We start from the raw sequence: 26,227 nt of genomic DNA, 5'->3' as shown, positions 1-26,227 counted from the left end.
AACTTTTAACCTATATCTTATCTACTTAAAAACTTTATCCTATCCAACCCTAACTAGAAAATACTTGAACAAACACAACCCAGATACCTTCATGACCAATCAGGATTTGAAGTCCCATCGTTTCTTGCCATCCCTAGACCCACATGATAACCCTACACAGTACATGGGACGGTGGCTGCATGATACTATCATATTTACTAGAACCCCCACCCTCTTGCCCAAATGGCAAGAGATGATATGATATCAAGAAGCACAAGGGTATGATCATGTATCTCACCCTTTGACGAAACGAGTTTCGCATTACATCGACCATACATGGATCCTCATTTCAAAAATAGTCAGAAAATACTATAGACAAGAATAATAGTAATAAAAGAACATTCCAAATAAGAAGCTGCTCTTATTTATACACTTCTTTAACTTAATTTTCTTGGCAGACTAAGAGAAGCTAATACAAACCTTTTCCCCCATGCATCCACCCCACCCTTTGAGGGCTAACTCCAACCGGATTCAAATCCCCATTCCCTTTGCCAACAGGCAAGGGATCATCCGATGAAGCTCTTGGTGGTATGAGCTTGTATCTCGCTCTTTCACTATGAGAGTTGCATTACATCCTTCTTGACATTCCTACATCTGATTCTCATTTCAAAACTAGTCATAAACTAGTATAGATAAAAATGATAGGAATAAAAGAACATTCCAAATAGGAAGCTAAGTGCAGCATGTTCAGTGAGCATAAATCTGAACACTGACAGCAACTGGACTAGATTTCGCTAATATTATGGCACATATTCTGTCTTACAAAATCAAGATCTTATAATAATCAGGTAAAATAAATATAGGAAAACAAATACCACTGCCAATAAATTTAAAAAAGAAAAAAGAAGTGCTAGAACACAAGTGAGAGGAGTAATGTTACATGTATCCCTATGTAAGCGTGAGTTCAAGCTTTGGCCTGTTCGGCTGAGGTTCCACCACTTCCATGTGAATCCTCACGGTCTGCAAGATACCATAACTGATGTTTGTCCCTGTCCTCATCACTTTTTGATGCACCTCATCTACCACCCAATCACCTCCTTTGTCCCCCCTTGGCATCAAGTATACCGGTCCCTCTATACCAAACCTGGAAAATGCCATACCAAATTCAGTACCAAACTTTGCCATATCTATCAGCTGCATGTGCTTCAAATTCCATATGGCACAATAGACAATTATCTTTGTTCAGGGAAACTTATGAAAGCATCAAGTGTAATATTGATTGATTTACAGAAGAAGGAAACTAAACTAATGTAGCGTAAACTAAGTTAAAACCCCCCAATAAGAGCAGTCTGGTCTAACTTATTGGCAAAACAGCTAATCTTCATTAGACAAGTAAATACAATATAGAGAGCCTAGTTGTCATTTGATAAATTTCCATCTAAAAGTTGTAAAAAACATTCCACGAACAGTAACGATTTAAACTCAGTTTTCCTGGTGAACTCGCAGGTCGTTTCTTTAAGTAAAGATTTCTAAAAGCAATTAAAATGGAAAGAGAACCCTTTGCTCTCACATGATTTAATATTACTCAAAAAGGGGAGAAAAAGATAAATCAGCATGAGTGTCCGGTAGTGATATTTGAGTAAGATTAAGATTAATACAATAAATAACCAAGATTAAAAGAAAATAAGAAGCAACCAGCTATGGCATTACTATCACAAAAATTATAAGCCCACAAGGAACAGACACACAAGCACACAGACATACAAAAAAAAAGAAAAGAAAAAAAAAAGAAAAAAGAGAGAGAAAAGGTACTTCTACAAACTATGGACAGACCAAAGTCCATGGCAATTGCAGTCAACTGAGTATCAGGTATTAAGAATCTCAGAAATTTCATCTAATCAAAGAAGCATCTCATTATCATATTATGCAGTCCCTTGAACATATGGACAGATAGGAGATACAGAAGAACATACTTGGGAATGAAAACAATAAAACCATTGGACTTTATCTTCACTATCCTGGCTTCTGTGTCGGTGGGCCTGCAACAGAAAATGCACCATATGTTTTATAGAAGCATCCGAAGAAAAGATAAAATAGTTGTTTTGAAAGCAAGAATATTACCGTTTTCTGAAATATATTAGTGTGTGGAGCTCAACCGAGGCTCGGCTTGCCATCTGGGCATTTCGGTGACGGTAATTCAAATCTAAATTCACAATAGTCAAAAATTAGGAAGTAATAAATAAGTTATACAACAAGAAGGGATAGGATTAGTAATTAAATACATACTGTCAGCAATGCTTGTAAGTTGTAGACCATCCATAAAAATTGGTGGAAGCTTGGCAATTCCTAGAGCTGCAGCTAGCAATCTGTGAACAATGACATCTACGAGAAATAATGTAACAGTATTAGTAATATACATTTTCAAACTTTGATTATAAAAACTGCCCTATTCCTGACAAATATTAAGGTTAATCACCCGAGTATCTTATTAAGAAATAAGGATTTTAAAGGAGAAATAATCTTGCAGAATAATAAGATCAATATGCTGCCTTGTCAGCGATTCAGCAGATGAGCAAAAAACCATGTTCTATTCAAGTCATGCAGGAGTGCAGTTCCAGCAGTAGATATGCACATCCTGTAGAACTATCAAGAACTTTATAAATATGAGACAAAAAGGGGATTCCTCAAAAATTATTATCAATATCCCTCTATATCTGCTTGACACCTGTTTCTACAAAGATTCATGTCCACCACCATCCCATATCCCATTTATAACAACATAACAAAGACAGGAAGAAAGAACATAATATCTAAAAGTGTTTGCAAAGTCAATCAAAGAAAAGGATGATATGATCAAAAAGGTGCATTTAAATGAAATGTTCTTTATATCTGACAATTCCTTTCTTAACAAGAGATCACTGGTATATATAATCAGATGTTCAAATTCTAAATACGACCATATAAAGATGATGGAGTGCTCATGCCAAGAAGGAAAATACAAGGGAAAAAACAAAAATGCCCACAGAAACATCCGCAGATTCCAATTTTTACCATTACCTAAGATTAAGAAAGAAGAAATTCTAAGCAATAACTTTCCAATCTCCCCACAGGTGTTTAAAAAAAACAATACACTCAGGAAAGGTGGCGAACCAAGGAAGAAAAAATGAAGGATCTTCATTGCTTTATTATCAAGAGTGAGGTAATCACACATATTAACTTCTCTGTAGACCAGTTTATTGTATAAAAACACATTATTGTCTCTTTCCATATTGGGGATTGCCCCCCATCTTTTTCTGATAAAAATGAAGTTTCTTTTCAAAATCATTCCTTTTTTTCCTACGAACACCATAGAGTTGATTGGTTGATAAAAATATCTGAATACGTTGACTAACTACTAGTGAAGCCATAATCATTATGGATTATCTCATTATCATTGGTTATTCAGATAATGTAGGGGGGAGTTCATAAATAATTAAAGATTATAATACAAAGAATTAATAGCCCCTTAACTTGCATATCTGTGAAAGCGAGGAGTCAGAGGGATATAGAAAGGTGTAGCAAGCCAATACAGTGACATTCACAATCAGTTGCAGGAACATTTGTTATTATCAGAAATTTAATCAGCTGGCTACACAGTATTAGAAATTTAAGGTAATCAACTGTTCATTTAGTCATAATCAACTTGTGTGCTTTGACTGTCCAAAATTCGTCATTCAAATACTTAAAAGAAACAGATTCATAATTATTTTTGACAGGCATAGGACAAAAAACAAGTCATACTCAACTAACCTGCATATCTGCGAATAGGAGAAGTGAAATGAGTATAAAGAGGTGCTGCAAGTCCATAATGGTGATACTCGGAGGGGCTTAAATCTCCACTACAGAAGTAGACTGCCTACATAATTTAAGTACAAGTTCATATTAAACATTCATAGTCAAAGATCAAATATTCAGCAACAATGTTACTTTTCAAAATCCAGTTAATGTACCTGAGTCATGCATCTAGTAGCTAGAATCCTGATCAGCTTATTGAAGTATGGATCATCACCCTGCAGATCAATTAACAGCAAATTTCAAGATGAACACCTAACTCAAAGCACAAATTATTCGGTTTCAAAAGTTACCAACTTGCAAAGGCATGCACTATAAACAATACGAATCACAAAAGACACATACTAAGACATCATCAAAAGTACTGAATTAGGGAGTCCTTACCACCGCATGATCAAGTGAATCAGCAAGTGCTTTTGAAGATGAAATATCCAAATCCAGGCCAATAGCAGCAGCTGTGCGCAATAATGGTTCAAGCATCTCTTTGGTTGGGGTAGGGTGGCGCCTGATTGCATAATCAAAAGTTACGAAACATATATAATGTCAATACTTAAAATTGATTAGGAAATTGCATAAAAACATTTTCAGTTTAGTTTTCTACAGTGACAAAAATGTGCATACCTTGAGGCATACAGCTAATACAAAAGCCATCTAACTACTATTACCTAATAATGTATCAGAAGACGACATTCTTCAAGCTAACTTAGATAGTTCAAGAATCACAAACTAATGCAAATTTAAACAATGACTTGAGAAGAGCACTCGATCATGAGGCACTGGGAAGCCATAATAATTATGGATTATCTCACTGTCATTGGTTATTTGGATAATGTATGGGAAAAGTTCATAAATAATTAAATATTATCCATACAAAGAAGTAATAACCCCTTAATTGCATATCTGAGACAGAGAGGAGTCTGGGGGATATAGAAAGGTGTAGCAAGCCAGTAATGGAGATATTCTCAACCAGATGCATGAACATTGCAGGTGTTAATGCAACATTATGAGGCACTAGGACCATTTCAGGGGTGAATTTAACATGTATGATGCTGTTCATCTTGTGCAAACATTTTTCTCGTGTGTGATCAAAGTAAAATATTTTTGATATACTTCTTAACTTTAACCAAGCCTTGTCCAATCTCACTGTAGTCATCCTAAGAGATCAGGGTATGATCACTTAAGGTTGAGATCATTTCACAATCAACATACTACCAAATGCCACCTGCTACTTGGTGTCTGGTTCCTGGTTGAGGCAATCTTCAGCAAGACTCTAAAGGACTTGCGTGATCATGGTCTGCCGTACCGGTCGGTACGGGCCGGTACATACCGGTACCGGACCCTACCGGTACAGTACAGTTACATATTTCGGTACCGAACCGTACCGGCCCGTACCCGGATGGTACCAATGCGTACCAGCCCGTACCGACCGGTACCGATCCATACCGAACATGTACCGGCCCGAACCGACCAGTCCGTACCGGCTCCAATTTTTTTTTTTGGCTTTTAGCCCCATCGGTACCGTACCGGTTCGGCTCGGTTTGGATCGGTACCGTATCGGTACCGATGCCCGCCGGTACGTCAGTACAGTCGGTACCACGTACCTTGTGCGTGATAGCTAGAAGGCCACTCAGACGTATGAAACCAATCATACTGGTTCAAGTTAAGCCCACGCAAATGGAGAGCCTCCAATATTCTTTACAACTTTGCATTATCCTAGATAAAGAGCAAAGAAGGCAAGATTTGATATTTGGAATCACATATGTTTCCTTGCAAGAGGATAATAATCAAGAGACAAATAAACATCGAACATTTGACTATGCCAAAACTAACGTAGCCCACAAAGAAGCATGGTTATTTCACAAGAAGTCCATAAATGAATCCATAGGATCACAGCATGAGATTGTCTTTGTTTCACCTCAATATATTATTTTGAAATTTTTAAGGATGCTAAGTGAATATGAAGCATCAGAATTATAAGAGATTCTCTGTATAGATTCAGAGTTTTTATTCCATCAAACTGGAATCTTTCAGTGGGCAGAGTCCAAAAGAATCATAAACAGCCAATAGGCATGTTGTTGATACATTTTCAACATCAATACCTAATTCAGGTGGAAGAATCCAGTTACCCAGGTTTATGATCTACCCATAATGTGGTCTACCAGTTAAACCACTTTTTGGACACTAATCATGAGGTTACACACATCAATATCAAGTCAGCTTTATAGAACTTTTCTCTTAAGTATAATAACTGTAGTCAATTCATGCACCTGTTTTAATATCTTAACGGGCCATTCCCCAGTCGTTCATCACTAAAATGATGTTGTGTTGTCAAGAGTGCTCCAGGCACTAGCCTAGGTGTTTGGGTAAAGCACCAACAAAGAAGTGCCTCAACATACTCCAGGTAAGGGAGGCTTCATAAGGCAATGCCAAGGGCAAAAAGGCAAACCATCCCAAACTACCCAGTTCAGAGTGTAACGAGCTGTACTGGCAGCAAACCGGGTCAGTTCCGACAATGAAATCGAGAAACATGAAGGAGAGGGAGAGAGAGCAGTAAAGAGAGGAAGAGAGGCGGAGAAGGTGAGGGGGAGGGTGGCGGACGGCCGGCGGAGGGCTAGAGAGCCGTGCGAAAGGGTAGAGGACAGTCTCCGCCTCCGGTTTCCTGTTTTGAATACCCTTCCTCCGCCCCTCCACCACCGTCTGCCTCTCTCCCTCCCTCTCCCTCTCCCTCTCCCTCCCTCCCTCTCTTTCCTTCTCTCTCCCCCCTCCCTCTGCCACCCTCTCCCACTCTCTCCCTTGCTTCCTCCCTCTCCCTCCTTCCCTCTCTCGCTTTTCCTCTCTCTCCTTCTCCCTCTCCCCCTCTCTTGCTGGTTTTTCTTTGTCGGTTTACATTGGAATGGCACGGCATGGTACCATATCATACCGTACCGCCGGCCTACCAGCACGAGTGTCAGTTCCGGTAGTATCGACCTTGATTTGAATCATTACAACTTATGACATATCGACCTCAATGGTTAATTTTGATGCTTACATTATTTTCCGATAAAAAATGCTATTTGTTTTTCAGACTTCTGCATGCTCGCTTCTAAAATCTTATTTACATTATTAATCTCGCATTTTTTTAAATCCGCATACTGATTTCTACTACTATATAAACTATAGCATATAGGTCCTTGGAGTCTAGATCACTACAATTGGAAGAAATATTCATAGAAAATCCCTCAAACAGGCAGTTTTTAATGATCTTTTGCATATTAGTCTCTAAAATGTTTTTGATTTTGCATATTAGTCCCATAATTGTCTAGACTCATAAACATATAACTCAACGCATATTTAACTTAACTCTGGTTGCTATACTGGATATTCTTATTTATCCTTAATTTCTCCCCACTCCCTGATCTGATGTTTCATATTCAAATGATTGAAAATTTTTCACTTTTAAATTCTGTTAAGCACGAACAAATCTTCCATTTGTACCTCTCTTGCTAAAATGTTCATCAGTATTGACTAAAAGTGTAATTACTGGAGCTTTCTAGAAAGACAGAAGACAACACAAGAGTTGAGAAGAGATAGATGGAAAAAGAGGACAGGAATCTAGAAGTTACAATCCGAAGTTCTCATAGAGAACTTAATCTTATGTTTTTTCTTCACCTAAAGGACAAACAAGAGCATTTAGGCCATTTTACCACTTGAGATAAATAAGAAGAAAGACTAATATGCCTAACCGGTGTAATTTCAGGGATTAGTACAAAAATTTTACCAAAAAAAAGGCATTAATATGCAAAGAAGGAAGATATTAGGGATTAATACAAAAAAAAAAAACTTATTTGTAAAGCACAAATTAGCACTTCATTTTCTTATGCAAGTGTCTCGTTTGATTACCTAGAGCCTTAGGCTATATTTAAAGGGTGCATTTAGCCTTTGACAATCTTGACTGCATCAAATAAACCTAGATGCTAAGGAATAAAATCATATACATACCTTAACAAGGAGCACAAAGGAAAATGTTTCAAAATCTTTTCTGCAACTGAAACATTGGCAGCAAGCATAAACTCCTCGATCATTTGATTTGCCTCTCGAATTTGATACATGCCTTCCACCATAGTTTAAAATTCAGTTTAAAATTCAGCTCAGTTCTGAGGTATTTAATAACAGAGATATGCTGGTAATTGCATAACAATATACCAATGTCTAGAGGATCGTGAGTTTCAGTATCAATTTGGAATTTGACTTCTGCGGAAGCAAGAGTAAGAGCTCCTCTTTCAATACGCCGGTGTCTCATAACCTGTATGATTGCATGATGAATGATAAAACAAGCTCAGATGATACAAGAGGAACTTCTTATCCACATCAAATTAGACCCAAATTATAACACCAAAAAAGGATGAAGGCATTATACTAGGAATGCTAACCTTTGCTAATGAGTTCAAATTTCTCAGATCGGTGGTTAATGAATCCATCAAACGACTGCAAGTTATATATGAGTAAATCATTTGCTTAAGCATAAAACAGAAATAATAGAGCATCTCACATAAAGAGAAGAACTGAAAAAGCATAAGACCAACAATAAGTTTCACAATTAAATGCAGATATAAATAGGGATGGCAATTTTTGACCCAACCAATTTACCTGATCCAAACCAGACCTAACCCATCTAACTTGAATAGTTGGGTTGGCAGGTCGAGTACAGGTCAGCCAATTGCAACCCACTAGCGGGTCAGGGTGGGTTTGAGTCAAGGTCTCTCAACCTGTAAGGTTGAGGGGGTATATAATAATTACTATTTTAATATATTTTATATACATTTACATTACTTAAAGTTTAAATGGTTGTGGGGTGAATGTGAGTCATTGGATCAATGATTCTATGGCTTAAAACATAAGACGACTTCTAACTCACTTGTAAACACCAAATACAACCCTAGCAAAACCTTTCTTCTTCTCCATTGCATTCTCTTCTTCTCCACGACTCAATTGACACCACCGCACCACACCACCCATGGTGCCACCTCATCTTGCCGCCACAACCGACGCCGTCGGCACTAGACCGCCGCCTCATCTCCTCAACTCCTCTCTATCCACTCCATCCCTCTCTTCCACGGCCACCACCACTTACCCACCATCCTCTTCAAGATTTACCATACCCGTCAGTACTGTACCATTCTGGAAGTATTGTACTATATAAGTATTGAACCGGTACGAGTCACATATCGTACCAACAGTCGATACGCATTGCCATCTCGTACCGTACCGACACTCGATATGTGCTGTCGTCTCATATCGTACCGCATACCAACACTATAATAGAATGATACTGGTACAAGGTCTGGTGCCGAAATGGCGAATCTTGACCCTCTTCTTCCACCACCACCTTCTCTCCTACCACCATCCCCTCTCCATCTTCATCATCCGCACCTTCTCTCTCCAACCTTCCACCAAGTGACCATTGGACAAGCCCTCTCTCCCCACCCCTCCACCAAAGCAACTGTTAGACAAGCCCTCCGCTTGTTTTGAAGGAGAGAGGCCCCACTGTGTCATTCTCCATCACCAATATAGCACATTTTCAGGTAAATGCAGCCTGCCCTCTCTTCTCTTTTTTCTCATTTTTCTATACAACGATGTATGTTTTTTCAATAGGATTGTGCTATACTCGTGTATTAGGGTGATGTCCGCAATTATATTGGCCATTGTAGTGTTTTGATTTTTTTTACCTATTAATAATGTCAATATGTTTTTCAAATTTTTCTAACAAATAACTAATAATTTATTTTATATTTGTTTTTTAAATGCCTGCCTTTGCTGATGCTATTATTGATATTGATATTGATCACGATCATGAAATTGATGATGATGATGATATTGATGAAAATGATGTTATGGAATCTAGTGTCCAATCAAGTATTGGTCGTATACACTGATGCAATGAAGCATTAATAAGATTTGTTGGTCCTAATGGAAAATGCTGGGCTAAATGTAAAAAAAAAATGTTCCCAAGTATATATTGCCACTTCAAGGCTTGGAAAAAAAATTCGTCACATGGATAGTCATGAGAGACCAAAAAACAAAAATGTGAGTCAAATGATTTTGTCTCAATCCATAAGTTTGGGATAAGTGAAATAGAGAATATAAGTATGATGATGAATCTTTTCGGGATGCAATGGCTATGGCCATAGTGAGACATGACTATGCATTTTTAATTGTGAGCATGAAGATCTTAGACATTGTTGTGAACTGCTTAATCCTGACTTCAAACCTATTTCACATAACACTGGGAAGGCGGACATCCTTAAAAAGTATCTTAAGAAGCAGGAGAACCATTTTGGATTTTTGCAAACGATTCCTCAAGGGTTCAGCCTTACCACTGGCTTATAGACTTCTCTGACCAATGATGGTTATCTCCGTCACTGAACACTTTATTGGTGAGGATTGGACACTGCAAAAAAGAATCCTGAATTCTAGACACATGCCTCCACCACCTACTGACTCGGCCCTCATGGTTACGATTTCTAACCTATGGTAAAGTGGAAAATTGAGAATAGGTTACCAACATTGACAGTGGATAATGTTTCAAGCAGTGACACTTTGAAATGAACAAAGGACAACTGAAAAATAGGAAAGCACTTCCAGTTCATGGTCAATTTTTTCATTGTTGGTGTTATGCACATATCATAATTTAATTGTCCAAGAAGGTCTAAAAGAAATTGATAGTGGCAATTACAAATTTAGGAACATGTCAAATACTTCAAAGGATCTCAAGTCTATAAGAAAAATTTGCTAAACGTGTGGAACAATTGAACTTAGACAGAACGAGGACTATGTCAAGATGTTCCTATAGATCGATTCTACTTTTCTAATGCTCGACAGTGCACACACTTATTGCAATACCTTCAATAATTTGATGATACATGATTTTAATTATGAAGATTGTCCAAGTGATGATGCATGGGCCAAGACTGCAAGATGTCATAATTTTTTTAGTCTTTTATGATGCTAGAAATGTTTTCTTGGGCACATGTTATCCCACATCCAGTTTGTATTTTCATGGGGTGTGGAAGATACAACGATGTTTGCATGAGGTGGTGACAAGTAATGACCAGTTCATGCATGCTATCACCACAAGGATGCACGGAACATTTGATTAGTATTGGAATGAGTTTAACACAGTATTTGTTATTGCGGTGGTGTTGGATCCTCACTATAAAATAGGTGTGGTGGAGTATGCACTCATGAATATTTATGGAAAGGAGGATGCTAGCAGACACAGCATATTTTGATAGCTTGTACACTCTCTTTGATGAACATAGAAGCCAAGATCCACATGATAGCACCATCAAAACAAACCATGCATCATCTTCACAAGCGAGCGGAAATGCCAACAAAGAGGATATGATGGAGGTAAAATTATTATTATACTTTACTAATATAAATATATATTTGAACTATAAGTTCTAATTTGCTAGCATATATTTAATGTAGGGTCAAGGTTCTCTTGTTCAAGAAAAGAAGTCTCCACTAGATATGTATTTGGACGAGCCTCATGCTGATAGAAAACAACCTCTAGATATTTGGCTTGGTGACGAGCTAATGGATTCAGATTTTTTGAACTTGCTCAAATGACTCTTGATATTACTGCTATCCCTGTTTCAACATTGCTTTAGAATCCGCTTTTAGTGCAAGAGGAAGAGTGTTAGATGAATTTAGGAGTACTCTTAAACCAGAAATTGTTGAAGCTATTATATGCCTTTGGATTGGGTATTTCACTTACAAGGTCAATTCATTATAACTCCTTTATGTAGACCTTTTATTGAAAGCATGTCAATTTTCTGACATTAGTTTCTTGTCTTTATAGATAAAGTGAAGGAGGACGTCAAAGAGGAGGAAGAATTGGTTGTTGATCTCTCTTCACAAACTATTTTGAAGACTCAAATGAAATTGAAGTATAGGTACATATATGTCTTTTTCTGCACAGCACATCTCCTTACTATTCTTCTTATTCTTCTCTTAATCTAAGCATGGCAAATTTTCATATTTGGTCATTCAAGGGATTATATGTGGCTTCCTTGTGTTTTGAATGGCGAATATGTGGACTTGGTTTGGACATGTAAAATCAGACAAATAAAGAAATACTAATTTGAATAATATATCAGATCCAACATAAAAATAATAAGGAATAAAATAAAGAAGCAGCTTTCATGCAATAAATCGAAATAGAGGTACAAACAAAAAGAAGGCAGGGTAGAGCACCTATCATCCATCCTGGCTTGAGCTTCTACATAAGATAATGCAGCACAGGATTTTATAACACTCTTAGTGTATCTTGTAGATATAATTTCTGCTTCAGATGTCATTTCCTGTCATTCAGAAAAAACAGGATATCAACTATGAATTTTGGCTGAAATTAATCCATTCAATCAACTCAAGTAGGTTTCATTAGATTGTTTTGCCCAAGAAAAGCTTCCATGACATCCCAGATTACACAAATTTCTGATATATGTGAAACAAAACTGGAGACTTAAAAACCCCCTTCTAACCAGACTAAACTTGAAACTACCAGCATGTAAGCACCATGTATAAATTGAATGAGGCACATGCACTTCATACTGTTAAATTGACTTGCAATGATCTGGTTAGTATGAAGATGAGTATCACATGGTGACTTTGTAAACAGGTGTCAAACACTACAAATCCCTAAAATCTGGACATATACACACATGGTGTGTACATCTACATGCATGGAGATGTATGTTTTGTACGTGGTTAATATATCTACAATCAAATGTCCTAGCATTGCCGGACACATGGATTTGTTAAAAACGCATCTCAGACATTGCAACAAAAACATATGTGCCCACCAAATTACAGCATTTCATTACCATTGATTATTAATATAGTGTAAATAGTATAGCAATCATGCAAAAAATTAGTGAAGTTGACGCTGAAATATGTTTCATGAGTTCTATTGTTTTAGGAACATTTTTTGATTTGATTATTTCTGAACTTCAGATATATTTTCTTGTTTCTGTTTCTCAGAATAGAACTAGATGAAAGCTTCTTTAAATCCTAATAATGAACTTACAACATTAAGGGAAATTACAACAATCAAAAATCAAATAAATCTAGAGGAGGCAAAGCTGCCCACATGTGTTTAATCAAATATAATCTAAGCAATGATTCATTAATTTTGCATATGAAAGAATAAACTCTACAACAATAATGTATTGGAATATAGGAGGCTTCTTATAAAATGGAATATTCGTGGTGTGCCGGTCAACTTAGACCTGAAACGCAAAAGGTTGACCTTAATGTATTGCATGAACTGCAATCTTAATATATATATGTATATGTGTGTGTGTATGTGTGTTCAAATAAATGCATTTTAAGATTTCCAGACAGGTGGGCAGAAGAAAATCCAATTAATTTATGCAAAAGCGATGTAATTCTGCATTTAAGGCCACTTTGCTAAGAATTATGATTACAGAAGGTCATTAAACTAATCATTTATTTTAAGAAGGAAAAAACATACTTACCCAGATGACAGAAAATGCTAGCCTTTCCACATCAGAGCGAAGAGAACATATGTCTGCAAAGAACAGAATACAGGAGAACAACTTTATGTTTTATCATATTAGAAGTCAACAAACAATTAATGTGTATCTTTAAGCACCCACTTAACCGTGAAAAGACTTTTGAGTTGTACAACTTGATGCATATGCGGAGAAACTTTAGCAAAAGCTATACCTTCAGTAAGAGGCTTGGGCAGCATGTCAATCCGCCGCTCAACAAGATAAACAGATGTACCCCTCTGTGAAGCCTCCTCATCAAGAGGAGTACCAGGAAGAACAAAATTTGTAACATCAGCAATATCTGATGAAATGTTATTAAGGTTTTTCAATTTAGGAAGATCATAGCCTCAAAACCATGGTACAGAAGAACCAAAAATACGATGTACACATGATAAAAGATCACACATTCCAGATGAAACACATTCAGCCAAACCATGATAAGATGAGGCACGTCCCAAATAAAAGGAAACAAAAAGCAGCTTTAGAAAACAATAAAGATCACTAGTACAACATGCATCGGTATATCACAAGGAACAAAATCTCTTTTGAGCAGATCAGAAATTTAGGCATAAGCAGTAGAGGATGGAACTTCATGGGTCACGCAACAGAAACAATGACAATGATGTGGTGAAGATGGAGAAGTCATAGAATGTAAAAAAAACATTTGGACTCAACAAATCCTTTCTTGAATTTACCAAAGCTCTGCAAATATTCTAACAAGTTGTTTCACTCACATTGCAAAACACCACTAAGCCAATTTAAAATCATAAGCAGAAGGCCAGGCTAGCGCTGTGATGCCTAGAACTAGATCAAAGATTCATCTAGCTTAAACAAGTGCAATTTAGAAACAGGCAAACCAAGGAATTTTGGAGCTTGAATTACCTTTTAGCTTGTCCTAATTTTGGTCACGTTGACGAGTAATAATTAGGAAAAGCTAAGAACATAATGTCAATAGTTTTTTAAGGGCATGCAAACTCACAAAGATAAACTCCTTACACTCATGAAGTTAAAAAAAAGCAGATCAAGGATACGAACTCCCACTTCAAAATTTCCGTTTGGAAGAGATGTGCAATGTAACGCATCATCAATATCCTTGCATCCTGAAACAATCACAGGACCATAAGAAACATACAACTATCTGAGTTTGACAAGTAACATAGAACTATACCAGGAGGGTCCACGCTAAAGACCCTTAAATGCCGCAAATCCTGTCTATTAGGATTAGCCAAAACTTCAGAAGATAATGTCCATGGTAAATGTGGTAAGCAAGCGAGAACTTGTGCAGAAAAAGGTCTTGAATTTATGTCATTCTCAATCAACAACACCTGTTTCACGCATGAAAATTATAGACAAGAAAACTAAAATCCACGCATAATTGTTCATCTGCATAACATATGATAGTGGCAGCCCAATCCATAAAAGGAACAATCTGCACCTATTGCAGACTGATCTAAAAAATGATGTAAAATTGAAATTGCTATTATTTAATAGAAGTCCAAAAGCCTCACCTCACTTTCAGTATCTCGATCGCCAATCTTTCCTATGGTCCGCACATAGTGTCCTGATGGATATCGAGACAAACAATCCCAAGAATCAACAGCAACAACAATCCTTTTATCCAGAAGATTCTCAAGCTGTCTAGTCTGAATCCGAATCTTCGGAAATCTGCGATCTTTGGAAACAAATAAAGCATGGGCTATACCACCATTACCCGCAGGCATTGGCATTGGCTCCAAAGACCCACAATAACTGTAAAACGTGTAAAGTTAGGTAGAAGAGAAGTAATGACAAGTAATGCGCACGCGCATGCACACATATATATGTACATGCACAATACAACAAAGTCTTGACAGATTAGAAGCATCATATCACTACAACTAAATAAAAGAAGAAATCACATAAATCCAGTTCATCGACACACAAGCCTACTCATTTTTTGTCTCCACAATTTCCATTGCATTCGCTCTACCTCTACTAGGTAACTATGTAGGTTAGCACCACACAAACCACCTATCCACGGAGAAAAGTAACCTGTTACAATTTTAACCTTTTCACCATAGAATCATTGTGAAGACATTTTCATCCATGTAGGCTAAGGAAGAGAGCCAGCTTGCTCCTCTTAATGAGCTGGCTTGACCTCATGCATCGCCATCTCCTGTTGTCAAGACAGACTCCTTTGTGTATGGAGAATGGACCTTCTTCCTACCTATTCTTCATTGCTACACATCCTCTTCCTTGCTTTTTCTGTGATCATTTGTTTAGTACATCCTGTCAGATTTCCTGCTTTACTATTCAATTATTTCCTTTTCTTTAGAAATTGTAGCATCAACTGTCATTGTTATTTTGCATCTTTAATGTTTTTATTATTCTTAGATTTACAGGGATTTTTCCTCTTTCCAAGTGTAATGAAGGATTATAAAGCTTTCCTATACTTGAAAACTATAACATGATTAACACGGCATGCTCATTTACACATCCTAATCTGCTATTAAAAACTATTTTTTGTCCCTCCTAGCCTAGAGTAGGATTTTGTTTTCCACATAGCTTTCTACCTATGTCCCTTCTATCAAATACCTAACTTGCTTCCTACGAATACTGATTGCTTTTCGTTCATTACATAATTCAATATTGAATTCTTAATAATTTAAATGTTGAAGAAACAATATTCCTTCTCCTCCACTTTTTCGCTAATTCATTCACACAACCTGCTTCAAACTTTCGTTTAGGCTTATTTCACATTCATTGTTTCCTCCTTCTACTCCAGGACTCTGACTGCTTTAGTATGCATTTCTGAAGCAATGCAATGCAAAAATGTGCATACTCCCACCACTGGACATACTGGTGCTGCTGGCAAACACAGACTATGATTGTGGTTACTTCGGTCCCTCATCCTGATCACAATAAGCAGTTCTATCATAGGATTTGATAACTTATCCCAATTTTTTAATAAATATACTTCCATAATCTTAGAAAAGCATGTAGATTTTGTAATGGGAATTATTGAACTATTCTCATTAAGGGACATCATAACAAAAATGAAGTTTCAGAAAGGTAAACTGCTAAAATGGTATAATTTTGTATCATGGAGAAAGCTTATTGTCAGCCTTGATGCAACAGTCTGTCAAACTAAACAAAGATGAAATTTTTTCAGCTTGTTTCCTGTGACCTTTCAGTTATTTCCTTGTTTCCTGTGACCTTTCAGTTATTTCCCTCTAAATCAAGCAAGGGCCTCAGAGGTCAGTACAAGTTAAAAATAATACAGAAAGTAACAGCGTCCCTATGCTAGTCTAGGCAAAATTATTTTGCACATCCAGAGCCCTCAGGTTAAATCTTAGAATATCTCGAATAACATTTTGACCATCCAACATATGCTAGCAAGTATGTAGTTGTGACCTTTAAACTACTCACTTGTCGCATGATGCAAGACATGTTCTACTAAGAACAGACTAGACAAGGAATATCCCTCTTTGCAGTAAAACTTGGACAATATTTTATCATTTGAACAATGTATTCCTTCAAAAGATCACCTCAACCATGCATTTTATATATCCAGTATGCAGATTAATTGTAGCATTAAGTAAGCCCTAAATAGACAGCATCCAAAATTATGAAGCAATATGATCCAACAGTGCAATTGAAGCACATAAACTAAGAACTATCATATTCCACCACTTTTTGAACGAAAAAAGGACAACGAAAAGCATTAAGCATCTAAGCAATTCGAGGATAATATGCTTGTTTTGACTTACGAGTGCCAATTGCGCTTTATAATGCCAACAACACGCCCAGCTGGACGACTAGAAGTAGAAGCTGTAGATGCAGCAGCAGGCTGTACTAGATTTGTATTCCGTGGAGCATCGTCGGCACTGCTTGGAACCAAGTGAACATCTTCTTCCTCGTCATCTTCTGAAAGAAGATATCCAAATAAATTACATACTAGCACATGTATTTATTCAAAAAAAAAGAGCTTAAGTCCCAAGAAGCAAACCATCATCAGCAATGATTGAGGACTTCTCTTCATGCCACTGGTCTTGAGGCAAGAGCTCCACAGCAACTATGTCTCCATCAAAAGCCCTATTCATGTTTGCCCGGCCATGTATAACTATTTCATCACCAATGCTCTCACTCCCCACATAAGCCTCAAAAGGATTGTATCTATTAACCCGAAGTTTTCCTTGATGGTATATCCCACGAAGCAGACCAGACGTAATTTCTGACATAGGTTTGTGCTGCATCAAAGTGAAAGGCTTGTTATAACTAAAACTATATATTAATACTGTAGAATAAAGGAGAAAGAATATTGAATATGCCAGATATTTTCAATGTTAACATTTAATTTGTAGAAGATTAACAAACCTCATTGTAGATAACTTTTCTCTTAGATGGTCTCAGATCTTCAACCTCCTCCATACCAACATCTTCAGATGTTGGAAGAGAAACCAAGTCAAGCAAATTTGGTTGCCCAAGTGATTTTACATATGATTCAACTGAAACCAGACATATCCCCATTACTAAACTCTGAAAAAATTACAAAGTTTCATCAATTAGATGTTGATTTCCTCTGGTAAAACATGAGTACCTGTCTCTGCAGAAAGACCCTCCTCAATGGCTTTTCTCTTATTCTCTCTGTCATTGGTAATAAGTAAAACCTGTGTGCTTCCACCCAAATGACTTTGATACCAACGTGCAGCCACTCTAATTGCTGAATGAATAAAAGAGTTAGCAGTAAAGTCATGAGTAGGGAAAATCAAAGAACTTTTAGCTAAAAAAAAGCTGCATTGGAAAAACATTCATGTTCATCATGGACCAAAAGGTTCACACACCAGTAAATTGACTGGAATATATGTAACTTCATATCATAAATAATAGTAACTGGCTTGGTAAGGAAGAAAGCAAAAGGGCATACCAGAGAGAGGACTCTCATGTCTAAAATATGCAGCACAGACTATATGTCCAATGCACAATATTCACCAATTTGATAACAAGATTTATCAAGGTCATGTATGATATTAGAGAGTCAAGAAAGTGATAGATTCAGAGGTTAGGAATGATAATTCATACACAAGAAAATGACAGATTAGATGCAAGAGATATTTGATAACAAGATTGGTTATGGAGGTCAGGAATGATATTAGGTACATGAGAAACTAATAGATCAAGATTCACCATACCGGCCTGAATCGGACAGTACGGGGCATACCATACCATACCGGTTCAATACCGGTACCAATACGGGTGGCGTACAGACACTCAGTATATCGAAAAAATTTCGTACTGTACCATACCGACACTGTGCTAGTGCGGCATCGATATGAGGTCCGATACCGAGACGGCGAACCTTATAATAGATTATCTATTGAAACATAACCATTCCTCAACAAGAGAATATGAGGATTGCTAGATCTACTCACCCAAGTAGGTGAACATGGCATTCGACTAGAAAAATCGCTCCAAGAAACAAAAAATCTAATTCTAACCGATCAATTTAAGAGAGTCATTAACCTTGTGCTCTCCTCTTTCCCCCACCATGTGCCCTTCGCTCTCTCACCTCAACTAGCTTCCATGCTATTATCACCATCTGGCCAACTCCCTCAACCATTTCAAGTTATCAACCCTCTCTCTCTCTTTCTCACTCTCCCCCCCCCCCCCCTCCTTTTAAAATTGTCATGTTAGAAGTGGAAAGCTTGGAAAGTTTGGAAAGCTTGACCCCAACCTCGCACAAAAAAAGAAATATGCGCTTCATATTATATCATATCCCATCGATTTGGTGTTATGTCTGATGAGATAAATATCCCCAGCCATCCACCTTCCTTCTCCTCCATCTTCCCATTGTCGTATCTTGGCTCCATTCCTCTCTACATCTCTCCTTTATCCTTCTTTTCATTCATAGCCTCCACTCCCAGAACCACCGAACATAGCCTACCTCACTTGTCCCATTGCTTGCACATACACACAAAGAAAGAAAGAAAGATAGCCTCCACTCCCACACCCAACAAACATAGTCCTTCTCTCCTTCTCTATTCTTCTTTTCATTTGTAGCCTCCACTCCTAGACCCAAAGAACATAGCCTTTCTCTCTCTTATCCTTCTTTTCATTCGTAGCCTCCACTTCAAGACCCAAGGAACATAGCCCTACCACACTTGTCCTATTGCTTGCACATACACAGAGAGAGAAAGATAGCCTCCACTCCCAGACCCAAGGAACATAGCCTCCTCTCCTTCTCTATCCGTTTCTTTCACAGCTTCCACTCCCAGACCCAAGGAACATAGACTGAAGGAAGGAAGATAGATAGATAGAAAGATAAAATCGCATTGGAACTAAGACCAAAATACCCACCATTGACCCAACCATTGCTACCTCCTACCACAAAGATCTGCTTTTGTCAACCACTCACCATCGATAGCTCCACGCCTCCGGACAAATACTACTTTCTATGCACCGCCACTACTACTCACCATTCATAACTGCCTTTTACAGTCACCTTTATTCCCCCTCTCACAAGGAAATGCACTTGTGCATATGCAGCCAGATATGTGGATGCTGCCCTTGATTGCACCGCATTCCCCATATGCAGTTATTACATACAATTAGACCATATATGAGCCAAAAGATGATCCACGTGGCCTTGTGCAGCTGCATATGTGGCTTGCTTATCATTCTGCTGCATGTGCATCTCATTTAGCATTGTGCGTCATACATATGGCTCACTGTTATGTGAGCCCATGTAGGTGGAGTTGGTTTAGTTTAATGGGTAGGGTGGCCGTGGATTTTGAGCAAGCTGGATACAGGCATTATCAATATATTAAATATGATATAGCTATAGCTATTAGGTATTATGTACTTTCTAGGAAGCATGGTATGCCATACTGGCCTGAACTGGATTGTACCGATTCGGTACCGGTACCAGTATGGATGGCGTACCAACACTCGGTACGCCAAAAAAATTTCGTATCGTACGGTATCAACACTATGCTAGTGTGGCATCGGTACGGGGTCTGGTACCGAGATAGCGAACTTTTTTTTTTTTGGTGAAAACGGCTACTCATATCATATAACTCGAACGTGAGTACATCCTGCCAAATCACGGGCGAGATAGCGAACTTTGGTAGGAAGTACAAATTATTAGCTATTATGTTATTAATATTGCTATTATTTATCCCAAAAAAAGTAAGAAGCATCATTGTTTTTTGTAATTTATTTATTTTTAAATAGTTAAAAAAATTATGCACAATAAGTATGCAGTCCCTTGACCACCACACTAGAACATTGCTCATAATAACAATAGAACATTCAAGAATTTTCAACACCCATGGCTGGACAAGGGCATTGGCCAAATGAAGGGCAGAAAGGAATTTGGGCCAAGCAAAAGCTAAGAGACAAGTGCAACTCCATCATTAATTGATTGGAATGAATGCACGCTTCACCAATAATGATATCCTGTTTTTGTGCCACATGCAGGGCCTAGAGCACATTTTGGTGGGTTTCACCACCCAAGAAAGTAGGTCTAGCACCACTAAAGAATAGGAATTTAGGGTAATAATTCATATGCAATTAATTACTTTAGAGAAAGAAAAGTGAAAAATGAAAAAAAATCATGACCGCATAGATATATCTTTAATTTTTTTTACTTCTAACTCCTTTATTATTAGCAACCAGAAAATCAACCCTTGTTTTCTAAGTAGGAACTTTCATTACAAAAGGACTTTAAAATATAAAGAAGCAGCAACCCTCACTTTTTGGTGCTTTTGAAGCGCCGTCTTCTAGCGGCTGCCATCCTATGCATCCTAAAGCATCTTATGAGTCAGATTTTGCTACCAGCATATTTAGAATGACCCCTCCATGATCGTATTATCAGGCATATGACACTTTCCAGAACCAGAGCTTTAGCGAGAGATCCGAAACTAGTTATAACCTAGGGCACATACAAAGGATCGTTATACCTGTACCGAAGCTCGTACCGGTTGCTCGATGGCATGGTTCGATATGCCCCCGTGTTATTCTATGCCGGGCCCGTACCAACACAACAGAGAGGGCGAGGGAGAGGGAGAACAAGAGAGAGGAAAAGAAAGAGAGAAGGGAAGAGGGAGGAAGGAATGGAGAGCGAGGGAGAAAGCTGGTGAAGTGAGGCCCAACACAGCAAAGAGGGCAAAGAATAGGGAAAATTGAAGAGAGGAAAAGAGAGAGGGGGAGATGGACGGAGAGGGGAGGAGGGAGGGAGAGAAAGGGAGGCCGGTGGAGGGCCGTGGAGGACCAGAGAGGGGCATGGAGGGGCGGAAGGGCTCCACCCTCTGGTTCTCTTGTTTCATTCGAAACAGGGGTCTTGCAAGAGGGCCCCTTTTTATTTAAAGAATTTAAGTAAAGTTAGCAACCCCCTTGCGGCCTTCACTTAATTTTTTTAAAAATAAAAAATTCTTTTGTATTTTAAAAAAAATCAAGTGAAGCCTTTTTTTATTTTAAACTCTTCAAAATAAAAAAGGAAACCCGCTCCAGGACCCTTGCTTCGAATGAAATAGGAGAATTGGAGGGTAAAGCCCCTTCCGACACTCCGCCGACCTCCACCAACTGTCCCTCCCTCCTCGTCTCTCTTTTCCTCTCTTTCCCTCAACCTCTCCTCCTTTGCCGATTTCTTGATTTGAAGGTTGGAACCATCTCGATCTGCCAATGGAACAGCTGGTATGCCTCGAACCGGACGGGACAATTCTGCTAGCATGAGCGTGTGCCTTATGAGATTAGCATATACAACTACAACGCCATGTAGTTGGAAGAATGATCTAATGTGCCCCAGATTACATTAATGATCACGACATCTACGAGAGATATTGACACTCTACTAGATTTCAGATATCGGTATGTATGTTGTATTTTAAATACCTCTAAATGATTGTATGTTTCATATTTCCTAATTTTCTTTACAAATACACTATTTGATCTACTTTGATTGCATTTCATGATATAATTATGCTCTATTTCGGATCAAAAGGCATCATTTAAGATATACCAGCCGATAAAACCATCAAATTAGGATTTTAACCCTAATAATTAAGAAATCAAATTATGGTTAAATCATTTGAAAAACTAAAGAAGATTGATTGCATTTCATTAAATGTTAAAAATGAAAAAATAAAAAAATATTGTATGTCAATACAATAGCAAATCGATATCGTACCAAATTGGTGGCTAACCGATACAGGTATCGGCATCGGTTCAGCCTACCCTGGCTTAGATATATGTATTTATATGAATGCATGCATATACATGCATATCTACAAAGGCATAAATGTTGGCCACGTTAGATGAATGAGTGAAAACCACTTGTGAATTACTTGATTCCTTTCATTTACATTTCTTATGGGCTTTAATAATTTGTGCTAGAATTATTCCAACTATGCTAGAAAGAGTCCAACCACCCTAAGAAGTATGTGGTGTCTAGAGAACACAAGAGTGATCTAGACTAGACCTAAAAAATATAAAAATTGTTAAATATTAAATAAATGACAAGAATAGAACAAAAGACTGAAGACTAAGGGCCATTCAACAAGGTTATCAAAAGTAAAAGCCACCCTTAAGGTGACAGGAACCCTATATCACTAAGGTGCTACGTGCCAAAAAGGTGCTTTCCTGAAGAAAGCAAAGCATTGATTTCAAAACAAAAAAAAAGATAAATAAATGTGTTAGAAATAAATACCACATATATCTAAAAACAAGAGGGCATGCCTTGGTACCACGGTAAGATTGCCCCATAGTGACTTGGGTATCACGACCTCAAAGCAAAAAAATAGCCTCTCCGCATGCGAGCGTAAGGTTGCATACATCTGACCATCCCTAAGCCTCGTAGTGGTAGGAGCCTCATGCACTAAGATACCCATTTTTTGATCTAAAATAATACAAAAATTATAAGACTATGATCTAAGAGGATTGCTGGACTCGATATGGACATATAGGGCTAGACAAAGTACAGGAGCGAGATCTACCACATCAGAAAGCACATGCCAAACTTCTGAAAGCCAAAACTTGGTCATACGACTTCCAATTGAGATGATTTTTTTTAAATCAGGTAACTTTTCAAAATCTACGGCATGATGTCGCCCTCTAAAAGGAGCCGCACAATTAGCGATCAGGCCCATATTTCATCATTTAGGCTCCGAAAGAGCCGGTCAAACTGAAAATTTCTTATTCAGAAAAGACGTTGATCGGACATATCTCCCAATCAAGGAAGATTAGGCAGAGCGACAAAAAACAAAGTGATATAGAAGTCAAGATCTACCTTATAGAATTTTAGTTTTTTCATATTTATTTTTTCTAGCCATGATTACTTTTAGAGATAGTCCTATTCGAATTGGAAGAGAAATCCAATCTAAATTATGCAAGGGCAGACCTCACTATTATAAATATAGGCTTATATCTCAGTTTATTAATCATCAGCAAAAAAAAAGAGGACCTAAACCCTACTTTCATCAATTTCTTCATCTTTTTTATATTTCTTTTGAGAGATTCGAGTTAAGCGGATTGAGAAAATTCGCCCTTCTCCCCGATCAGATAGACTAGTTATTTAAGTTTCAACATCAAAAATCCTAATTATTTTGTACATTAAATATTATATTTCACATCTTTCAGATATCACATCAAAATGCCACTTCCCATATATTGCTTTTAAATAAAAGTCGGCAAAAAAATTACTGAATATTCTTTATAAACATCAAAATCCGGACATGATAGAAAATACCACTTCCCAAAAAAGACGTTTCTAAACAAAATGGAAAAAAAATATAAAGCATAGAATATTCTAGAGTTACCCCCAATACACCAACATATCTCTCAAAATAAAGCTAATAAAGCTCTTAAAAAAAGGCACAAAAAAGAGATAGGAAGAATGTTATTGGACATTGGAGAAGTGCTTGCTTGAATGCTTCCTACTTTGTCCCAGGTGTTTGCCCAATCATGACCTTAGTAAACTCGTCTCGCCTAGAGACTGTTGGGGCGCTCAAGGGCTTCCTCACCTGAGCACCTAGGTTACCACCCAAAGCACCTTTGATAACATTATTATTTGTATGGCTTGGATAAGATCCAATGAGAATATAAAGTAAAAGGGGGATATATGTTGGAGAGAAGGAATGATTTAAACCATCCAGAGCCCACAATCTCTCAGAAATTAGGAATATCTATTCCATTTCAGAGGTGGTTTTGCTTATGCGGACAGTTAAAAAACAAAGTTTCCCCTCATTGTCAGTATGCCCTTCTTATTCTCCTTAAAAATGAATTTTTCCAGCCATATATAGATTAAAACATATTTTATCAGCAGATAGGAAGCTCTGACTTAAATTTGATAAGAAGCAATCACATGTAAAGGCAAACAAAAACTTTTTAAGCAAAATGACCTATGTCATATATGTCTGACCCACAATATGAGTTCTAGTAGCCTCGCAATTACCTAACCATTAGCATCATGCTAGATAAAATAGAGTTAACAAAGAAATTCTAGGTTCAAGTTCGAAAATTGACATGCATACCTCTGTCATTTCGGTCATTGGGACTTTCTCCAACCATCTCTTTAACATAGGTATCCCTGTTTTAAATTGTTTTTAGAAAAATGGGAAATTTAATTAGTTAAAAAGCAACTCACCAATCACACTATATGACATGCATAAAAGGCTACTTAATCAAGAAGAAACAAAACAATGCAAAGCACTATATTCAAAAACACTAATTTTATGAAACTGGTAAGACAAAAAGCCTAATCCAAAATAAAAGCTCAAGATTAGTTAACGTCCCACCAAACGCTATAGTTCCAAGAAAATTCCCACATTGTACCTAAACTCGAAGAGATGTAAACGTTTCACTGCTCCTTCACATATTCCAGGTAAAAAGCAAAAACCAGTTCTTTTTTCTTACTTGTGATTTCAAAATCAACAAAAAAATTCATCAAAAATGATAGGGAAAGCGGGGAAAAACTAACCTGTGGTGCTCATTGGAGAATACAAAGAATTTCCTCAAGGAATTGGTGCAGAGAGCTTTAACCCTATTGTAGACAGAAAGGTTCTTGTTCCTGACCTCTTCCAACACCACCGACAGCACCACGACATCATCTATTGCCGGATTCTCCAGCAAATCGATCTGGAAACCCCTCAGAGCTTGAGAAGGAGTTCAAAGACAAGAAGAACAGGCAGCAGAACGAATCGAAGAGGATAGCCAACCTGATGGAGTACAACGTTGGTGTCGACGATGAGAATAGTGGAGGCGGACGAAGTCAGGCGCGCGGCGGAGGTGTCGCAGACCTTGCATGACAGCGCGCCGCAGTAGATGTCGTCCCTCAGGTAGTGCTCCCTCACGACCTAGGAGAAGAAGAGAAGTTTAGAATCGAAAGTGGGGAGCTAGGGTTAGGGTTAGGGTGAGGGTTTGGGTGGCAGACCTTGACCACTCGCCCTTGCTTCGTCTTCTTGACGAAGGATTTGCTTTGCAGCATCCCCGCGAAGTGGATTCTTTCCCCTCTCTCGTGGGAGCGGCGAGTCGAAGGAAGGGTGGAAGGACGGCGGCCGAGTTTGGTATTTATAGTGGGGGTGAGTAGTGCGGCGCGTGTGGGTATCTACAAGTCGGACCGGAGCCTGGCAGCTTAAAATCTATATATTGATCGTAGGATTTATATATATATATATATATATATATATATATATATATATATATATAAATATAATTACAAACTACTTTTCCCTCTTCTTAGATTTTTCTTGACTATATTAATAAAAAATTTATTTAGTGTAACGTCATGAGTTATCAACCTTTTGGATTAATAACCTTGATAAATTTGTAACAAATTATAATTATTTTACAATACAAATTGAAATTTAAATTTTTCAAAGATATTA

General features: G+C 37.7%; 1 protein-coding gene across 1 annotated transcript; it reads right to left on the bottom strand.

Moving 5' to 3' along the window:
• Positions 1-706: 706 nt before the first annotated feature.
• Positions 707-25,996, bottom strand: EMB2763 (ribonuclease II family protein). The gene is made up of 24 exons (XM_008788449.5): positions 25,774-25,996; positions 25,559-25,696; positions 25,321-25,478; positions 24,875-24,930; positions 17,947-18,069; positions 17,724-17,854; positions 17,356-17,596; positions 17,117-17,273; positions 14,876-15,116; positions 14,536-14,692; positions 14,399-14,467; positions 13,543-13,668; positions 13,332-13,384; positions 12,049-12,155; positions 8,220-8,274; positions 7,993-8,092; positions 7,789-7,900; positions 4,195-4,315; positions 3,969-4,028; positions 3,769-3,874; positions 2,266-2,361; positions 2,101-2,182; positions 1,953-2,018; positions 707-1,123 (listed from the first exon to the last, which is right to left on the bottom strand). The coding sequence occupies exons 1-24, from the start codon at positions 25,825-25,827 to the stop codon at positions 928-930; spliced, it is 2,805 nt and encodes a 934-aa protein (XP_008786671.2). The 5' UTR covers positions 25,828-25,996; the 3' UTR covers positions 707-927.
• Between the last annotated feature and the right edge of the window lie 231 nt (positions 25,997-26,227).

The sequence above is a fragment of the Phoenix dactylifera genome, chromosome 3 (assembly GCF_051530095.1).
Source record: "Phoenix dactylifera cultivar Ajwa chromosome 3, Ajwa_hap1_PhDact_Kaust_v1.1, whole genome shotgun sequence".
NCBI classification, from domain to species: domain Eukaryota; kingdom Viridiplantae; phylum Streptophyta; class Magnoliopsida; order Arecales; family Arecaceae; genus Phoenix; species Phoenix dactylifera.
This window is presented reverse-complemented; position numbering and strand designations above follow the sequence as displayed.